Genomic DNA, 8,362 nt, shown 5'->3' with positions numbered 1-8,362 from the left:
GGGGATAGAGAAGAGTTTTGGCAGAGGTAGGAAGTCAGAAGTTTTCACCCTGAAAAAAAGGTCAACTAAATCGCAAGTTTTCCCCTCTGCTTTTCTCCGTCTTTTTCTCCTGGGAAAGGAAGAGAAATGGGGAAGGGGAATTGCTTGAGCGGTTTGGGGTGAGGGGGCTGGGGAGGTCCTGCCAGATGTGAGAGAATGCTGGAGAAGGTGAAAAACTCAGAGAAAAATTTCTTTTTTTGTGAGAGGCTAATTTTCCATTCCTTAAAAAAAAGAGTTTTTAATGAAAAATTTCAGGCAGTCCCATTGTTTTGCTGCAGCCTTTGATTTAACTACTTGATCAAGTATTTGACAAAACCCTCCGTGTTTTTCAGGAGGTTTCTTAAATCCTGCCGAGGTATGGGATTATGAGAAACAACAAATGGCAAGCTGTCTCTAACCCCACAGACTTTCTCACTCTCGTTTTCTCTCTCACTTTGGAATAAAAAATGCAGTGCTCCCTGCTGAGTTCTCTTTAAAATTCACATTGTCTCTTCAAATAAAGGCTGGGAGGGTGAGGTAGTGCTTTGAAAACCAGAACTCAGTCATACATTGCAGGGCCAGATCCTAGAGGATTATTCTCTCTCAGGACACTTTATAACTTCATGAGAACTTCTGGCCTGGCTTGTCTCACCAGCTCGGCATGAGTGGCCCCGGCGGATGGCAGGGTGACTGAGGTTCCTACTGCCTTTTCCATCAGGATGGCTGGATTAGTCTCTGGAGGCTTTTTAAACCATGATAAAGCAAACTCCAGCTTTGCCCCTGGGAATGGTGTGGCCCGATTCCCATGCAGGCAGGAGATGCTCCCTGCATCCCTGCCAGAGGGGAAGCCCTGCCGCAGCGGGAGCCTCTCCATCGCATTTGGCCCAGGCCAGGCTGTGGCAACAAGGCCTTCCCTTGCTTTAGGTGTAATTCCTCGACTGCAGCAGCCTGCGCTGCCCCAAGGCTGTGGTGAGCTGCCGGCATCGCCGCTGGAAAGCTCAGAGCTGAACGAGCATCTTGTTCCCACGAGAAGTGGCTGGCGGGGCAGCGTGGCCATGCTTCGCTGTCGGCACGCTCTCGCCGGGGAAATGAATAGAGGGTCTTTTCCTCCCGACCCGCCCGGCCTTTCGCTGACAAAAGCTTGAGAGCAAGGGGGTGAAGCTGGCAACTTCCTTTTGCTGTTGTCTCAGCCTGTCCTTCCCCAACGGGACAACAAGAGAAATGAGTATGATAAAGGAGCGTATTGAAATGTAAACCACTGCATATTTATTTTGTTTTAAATGATGCTATCACCAGGCCATTACACTGTCATGGGACAAATGACACTGTGGTGAGACACAGCACCGGGCGCACACGCTGCCTGCACAGGATCTGCACCCAGGGGACACGGACACCGAGACCTCACTGTGCCAGACAGGGAGCAAGGTGTCCTTAAAGCAGACCCTTTAAGTGACATTACAGCCCCGTGACATTATGACAGGGCCTGCCGTTCTATAATAGTTCTACTATTTCTGTGATTTTCAGTAAGCAGAAGCAAGCGGCAATTGTTGGGCTTAAATCCCTGGTTCAAGGGTTTAGTGGGGCTTGTTTACATCTGTGCATGGGTATGAATGAGGAAGAGTGGCCGGAGCATCTTGGTGTCTGTGTTCCTGAGGCCCCTGTCCTGCCAAACTCTTGGAAACGGAAGATTGGTGAGAAAAACAGTCGGTTTTGACGAGTCTTTCATGCACATCGTTCAAACCTGTCACAGCGATGTCAAAATTAATCAGTTTAGCGAACCTATTAAACCCGAAGCAGGGCTCAACCACCTACAGCTCCGCTTAAGGACGAGCAGCCAGCCCAGCCCTTTCCAACCCCTTCCAGCGAATTCCTCCTCCCCGAGCGGGGCACTTCGGCGCTGGGGATGGCTGGGAGCGTGGGTGCCAGGTGGGAACCCCCCACGGCCGGGGGGTGCTCAGCCCCGGCTGCTGGGAGCCGGGGAGCGCCGGGGCTGGCGGGGGGACCCGGCAGCGGGCAGAACCGGGGCCGGCGGGCCGGGCTCCCCGCGGGGGGGGGCGCAGCGGGGCCGCGCCCCGGGGATATGGGGGGGCGGCCTGGGGATGGGGGGGGGCGGCGAGGGCGGGCGGGCAGCCCCGGGCTCCGCTCCGCCTCGCTGGGCGGGCGGATCCCAGCTCCTGATTTTCGCGGGGGCTGCAGAGGCTTGTCCCGGCCCTGCGCGATCCTGCTTGGCTGCCGCCCTCCCCGCCTCCCTCCTCCTCCTCCTCCTCCTCCTCCTCCACCACCCCATGTGCTTCCTGCCGGGCCAAGTTTGCCGCCGAGCGCCGCCGCACGCCGGGCCAGCGGAGCGGAGCCGCGGCGGAGCGGAGCGGGGTGCACGGCCGCGGGCGCGGCGCGGCGGGGCAGGCTCGGCGGAGGGCCGGCTGCGGCCTCGGGGCGCTCTCGCCCGGCCCCGGCGGCCCCTGCCCGCCCGCACCATGCCGCGGCGCCGCGGCTGCCTGCCGCCCCTCCTCTGCACTTTGGCCGCCCTCAGCCTGCCGCTGCTGCTGGCCGCCGAGCCCCGCGCCAAAAGTTGCTCCGAAGTGCGGAGGCTCTACGCCGCCAAGGGCTTCAGCCAGAGCGAAGCGCCCAGCCACGAGATCAGCGGTGAGTCGCGATCGTCGCCGACGCCTTTGTGCGCGCTCGGACCCGCGGGGTGTGTGTGTGTGTGGGGAGCGCGCCCGGCTCCCCCCCCGGCCCGGCTCCCCGCCGCGGCGCGGGGCGCTCGGCTCGGTTCCCCCTCCCCGCCCCGGAGCTCGGCGCTTATCCCGCCTCGGCGAGCCGGGACGCGCGGCAGGAGCCGGCGCGGCTCTCCGGAGCGCTGCCCCCCCGCCGTCCCCCGCCGCCTCCCCCGGTACCGCGGCGGCGGGCGGGACCGCGCCTGTTGCCGGCTCCGCGCCCGGCCGGCGGGGTGCGGGCTGCCTGCCCTTGGGCTGCCTTTCTCCCCGCCGGCGGGCGGCCCCGTCCCGCCCCAGGTGCCGCTCGCCCGGCGGCCTGCGGCTGGAGGGACGGAGAAATTTTTGTTGTTGTTCTTTCTCCTTTTTTTTTTTTTTTTCTTTCTTCACTCCACCTTCGTCCCGAGGTACTTGTGCATCCCGGGGACAGGAGTGCTCGCAGCCGGCAGCAGTAGGAAATGGTAGCTAATGTGCTCACACCCAAAACATTTTATTCTTTTTGTTTCATCCTTCATCTCCCTCCCAGGGCCGCTGCTTTTATTTCCCCTTCTGAATGACCTACTGGACCGCATTCTCCGCGGAACAAAGGAAGTGCCTTTTTAGCTGGAATCCTCGGAGACCACCAAGGACTCCAGCTCATGCACTGCAATTTCGCACTACTTTCAACAATAACAAAAATGCATGACTGAATGGCTCAAAAATGTGGAGTGTTAGAGGCATTCATTTCGGTCTAGGACACTGTCACAACACAGACAGACCCCAAGTAAATACCTTTAGACGGCTAAGATAGAAGCTGGGGGTAATCTTTACCATTGGTGTGCCCTCCAGATATGCATACATTATCCTTTTCACTGACAAAACTAAAATGATTTCAGTCGGTTGTGCTTTTATATTGTCAGACTAATGATATGCGTTTAGCCTACATCTGTTTGAATAAAATTGCAGGCCCGTTTACTTCTCCAAGAAATATTTTAATGAGAAACGTCTGACTGGTTGCAGTTAAAATAGTCTTTCCCCTTCACCCTCCCTGCTTCGTAAAATGGTCTCTAATAAATAGGCTTGGATTTGATTTGAGTTAAGCCCTCATCGGTGTAGGATCAGGACGAGAGTGGGCTTCCTCGTACGTCCGGTACTGGGAAGGTTTGACCTAGTCCTTATTTTATATATTGTTGTTTAAGATGACTTGGTGAGCTTTGGAGGATGTCAGGAGTAGATCATGCTGACAGGACTTCCATTTGAGGCTCTAAAGCTGTTGTCAGTTTGACCCTGTGCTTTTGAAATAAGGGGTCAGAGAAATGTGATGAGCAAGGTGAGATTATTTGACAAAAGAAGGGCTTTCTGCAATGGCACGCTGAAAATATCGCCTGGGTTATATCACTGTTCCAGGGGTGCAGGGAAGCTGTGTCTGGCCTCTCCTGGAAAGCAACAGGTCTTACAAAGTTATGTTTTGAATGTCACGCTGCTCTGCAGGGTGTTTCAGACAGGGTGGTGGAAGTCTTTCAAGGAGGTGTGCTGGTATGGCTTTAAAGTGCGGTGTACCTCAAGTGTGACTGCGCTTAAAATTAAACCTCGAGTGGGGTGCTACACCTGCTGCAGTTTCACACTCCCCCCCGTGAATTCATGTGGTTTTGGCGTGTGTCGTGTTTGGAGGCTCCGGATCTCCCCTCTTGCCACTCAGCTCGTGTATGCAGACGGTAACCACTCGTCGCACTGCTGGTTTTAAACTTTTTAAGCATGTGGTGCTTCACCTGCCTTTGCGGGGCCAGCACTGGGAACCGGTGTGCTGTGGGCTGGGTGGGAAACGCTGCCCATGACAATGCTGGAGACTGGGGTCCGACACCGGCGCGAAAGGTCTGCGGTGCCTGTTGCATCTGGAAAAACGAGTCACTTGCCAAACCTCTGATTTCAGTTGGTGTTTCAGGTGATAGTGGTGTGTTTTCCTTCAGGTGGATAAGTGAGTTGGAAAGGCAGTTCCTGGCAGCCTGGCTAATCGGTGAGAATGAGATAAATGTGTGTGAGGGAAAGAGCTGTGTGTTTGGACGAGTCTCCCATTGGGGTAATGGTGGGAACTGGTGATTGCTGCTTCGGAGCACCTCTCTGCTCACTAAACTGTGGCAGAGAACAGGTTGGAGAGGATTCAACAGGCTCTGATGCTGATGGGATAATGTATGGAAACATGGTTGTTACTGGCATGAACTCAAGTCTGAAGTCCATCAAGTTATTTAGATTTTTGTACTGGTTTGGTGAATTGTGCTTTATTCTGCCATCTCTTACAGAATTGCTTTAGATCACAGTGCATGGACAGAAACATCCTAGCATCTTCTCAAAAAGGTGTCCTAAAAGCTGCAGCAAATTAGTTTCCATAAGTCTAGTGACTTCTTTCCTGTCAGGGATTACTGATCCTACAAAATGTTGGCCTTGAATTGTCAAAGTGAAGCAGCTGGGTGGTGTGGGCTGATGTGCCCCTGCGCTGGGCTGCATGACAGCAAGTGAAACTCTTCCTTGCCAGATGGGCATGGGAGTCATTCGGGGTTTAGCAGCATCTCACATGGATTTTTTTTTTTTTTTTTTGCTACATTTCAGTTCTGCAGCAGCAGTAGGTGTGTACAACTTTTTTTTTCTTTCAAGGAAGTGCCTATTCCAGCAATCTTTTTATCTGTATCATTGCTATTTCAGTCATGTTAAAAGGCTATTCCTTGTCCATAATTACCCAGGAGTTCAATTTAATATTTGTTTAGACTATGTTTAGGACCTAATTAGAATATGCATAAATAGTAGGTTATATCTTGCTGAAGTACATAAGCATTTCTGAAAGAAGTACACAGCTGGTCAACTCATTGCTTGCTTGATAAGAGGTGTAAAATGTGCTATTTGTGGTGTGGAACATACAGAAATTGTTTCCTTTTATGTTAACTTGGTGTGATCTTTAGTGGCTTCTGCACCTATAGCCGTGTGATGTATGCTCATGGCAGTGGTGAGATGCAGTCTTGCTGCTGTTGCTGGAGAGATCAGTGCTTGTGTAGAGCTGATGTAGATGGTTGGTTTGTGAAACTTGACTTTTGATGATAACATATAGATAGTAAGTGGTGTGGGGAGAGCAGCAGTCTGTAACAGCTTTTAAGATGACTTTAAAAGTTTCCTGAGGAGAGAGCACATCTCAGGAGGGTCTTGGCCCTACAGCCTGTGGCTGCTCACTTTGTTCAAACGCTACCGGTGAAGTATTGCTCCTTATTGAACCCACGTGTCTCCAGGCTGCGGTGGTGATGGAGCAAAACTCCCCAGGAGTGACCATCTGCAGGGGCTGCTTACCCCGGTTGGTCTGGTGTGGCTGCAGAATGAAATGCAAAGCGAGCTGGTGTCGGTGGCATCCTGAGACCCACAGTAGGTGGCTGTGATTTAAAAACAAAAAAACCCAATGTTTCTTTCAAGAGGCTCCTTCTTGCCCTCAGGTGTTAAACGGATGGAAATTCCTTCCCTTTTCCTGCTAATTGGAAGAAATAGATGTTTCTTTTCCTGGATTGAAAAGGAAAAAAAAAAAATCTTGCCTGTTGGTGGAAAGTGTTATCAGTTAACCTGCGAATTTCCTGCAGAAGTGTAATGCCTTCCCTTGCTGTCAGTGCTGTCCTGATTTCGTGGTGGTGTGGAGGCAGACTCGAGCAGAAGATGCCCTCCTGGGGAGCACAGAGCGAGCCTGGAGCCTGCCTCTGCAGGGAGCTGGGCACAAGCAGTACTCCGTGTTCAGTCGTAGTGAAGATGCTCGATGTAATCTTTGTCTCTATTTAAACCAAATTAATGGAATAGCTGCATTTATTTGTTGGGAGTGATGGAGAACAGTTCTTCCGCTGTGACAGAGGAAATCACTTGGCCCTTGATTTTTAGACTCATGGTAACTCTGGCAGGGGTGGCCTCGTCCTGCTGCTCGATGGTTCCCGGCGTGTTTGTGGTTGTCAGCCGGGTGCCGATGCATCACCCAGGTGTGCCGCCTTGGTCGATCAGGAAGGCTGCTCTGTTGGCATTGCTGTTTTACATATAAAGTTCAGCAGACGCTTTTCTAGTTTTTCACATGCTTCTCTTCTAACTGAGAAAGAGTTTCTGGATCTCGTCCAGGACTGTGTTACTTGTGCTGTCTGGCACCCCTGAGCTTGTTGCAGTTGGTTTGCGCAAGACGGCTCCTGGGCTCGTTGGGGTATCAGAAGGACCGGGTAATGCCTGGTCCTCCTCGCCATCCGTCTGAAAGTGTGGAGCTACCTGGCTGCTCGTGGTAGCTCTTGCCCGGTGAAGGCCATGGTCCTTGGTGAGCAGGGTGGCTTCTCCTGCCCAGCGTGCGTTAGTGGAGCAACTGCCTGACCACCCGTGGGTGAGGAAGTGACCGTCGGAGAACGTCCTCGCGGCAAACGCAAGTGCCTGGCATGGAAAAGTAAACGAGAGAATCGCTTGAAGTATTTTTAGCTGCTTCTAATGTCATTTAGCAACTGGAAACAGCGGGGGGGGGGGGGGGGGGAGCTGGCAGCGTGCAAGTGGCCCGCAGGCCACCGGCGAGCTCCCCGGCGTCCGGCGCTGGCGGCTGCGTGGCTCGGCCAGCATTGGCAAGTGCTGGCGGCGGCCCCCGGCTGAGTCACGGCTCCGGCCGCCGCTCGCCTGGGACTCTACTTTCTGTCTGTAAATCTGCAGCACGGGGTTTTGTTCAACTGCCGCAGCACGCCGTGTCCTAGCAGCCGGCAGCGTGAAGCATGTGGTTAGCAGCAACTGCTTGCAGTGGTCCGGGCTGAGTGGGAGTATCGTTTTCCTTGGCAGACACTTCATAGAAAGTTCTGTTTTTTCTGCCAGAATAAGCAGTCATTACATTCCATACAATTCATAGTCAAATTATTATCTATTGTTAAAATTGCCTTAATTATCAGATGTTTCCTTAGACATGTAGCTGTTTTTTAAGAGACTGAATAGATGTGTGTACATTGTGCAGGAGGCCTGAGCTGCAGTACTGTTTTGTAGTTTCAGGGAGATTTTCTGTGGCTTTCGTATGTCAACAGACTTTTTATTCTTGCTGAAACAGCAGCAGAGCAAGGCCGACACAGCAGCGAGGCGCTGAGTTTGCCTCGGGTCTCTGCCTCTCCCCTGCACTGCGATACTTGTCCTTGATACCTGCGGAGCCAAGGAAGTTCAGGCTGAAGCATCGCTGCTGTGTGCAAGCAGTAGCTGTGAGATGGCTCCAATGGGAGGAGATCCCAGACAAGCATCTTCTATCTTGGAGGTGCCAGTAGCATCTGCCCAGCAGGGCTGGGACCTCTGTCAGGAGGCTGGAAGAGTCTGGGGTTATTCAAGGTGGTGATGTCCGTGGTCTTCACCTGCTCTGTGGTATTGGCTGATGGCTTGTGCAGACCCCACTGTCCTGGTTATGTGCAGTGAGTTGCTAGACCTGGGAGCATCCCAGAGCCTGCATGGGTGGAGAAGGACTGCCAGTGCGTCTCGAGAGGTGTTGGACATGTTCTCACCTCCTGTCCCCTCCACCTGCAGCTGTTGCTCTGATAAATAGGAGGGTGCTCACCACGGGACTTCTGTGGATGTGCACGTGTGTCGAGTTGCATGGTCTCTATCCTTCACATCTCCTTCCTACTCTCCTCCCCAAACTGCAG

General features: G+C 53.3%; 1 protein-coding gene across 1 annotated transcript in view; it reads left to right on the top strand.

Annotated features, from left to right (window-relative positions):
- Nucleotides 1-2,303: 2,303 nt before the first annotated feature.
- The window catches only part of GPC4 (glypican 4), a 68,205-nt gene continuing 62,146 nt past the window's right edge, over nt 2,304-8,362 (top strand). The window contains exon 1 of the mRNA XM_074834699.1: nt 2,304-2,661. Within this exon, the coding sequence (XP_074690800.1) occupies nt 2,304-2,661 (358 nt within the window). The remainder of the gene's footprint in view (nt 2,662-8,362) is intronic.

This window comes from Strix aluco, chromosome 10 (assembly GCF_031877795.1).
Source record: "Strix aluco isolate bStrAlu1 chromosome 10, bStrAlu1.hap1, whole genome shotgun sequence".
NCBI lineage: Eukaryota > Metazoa > Chordata > Aves > Strigiformes > Strigidae > Strix > Strix aluco.
This window is presented reverse-complemented; position numbering and strand designations above follow the sequence as displayed.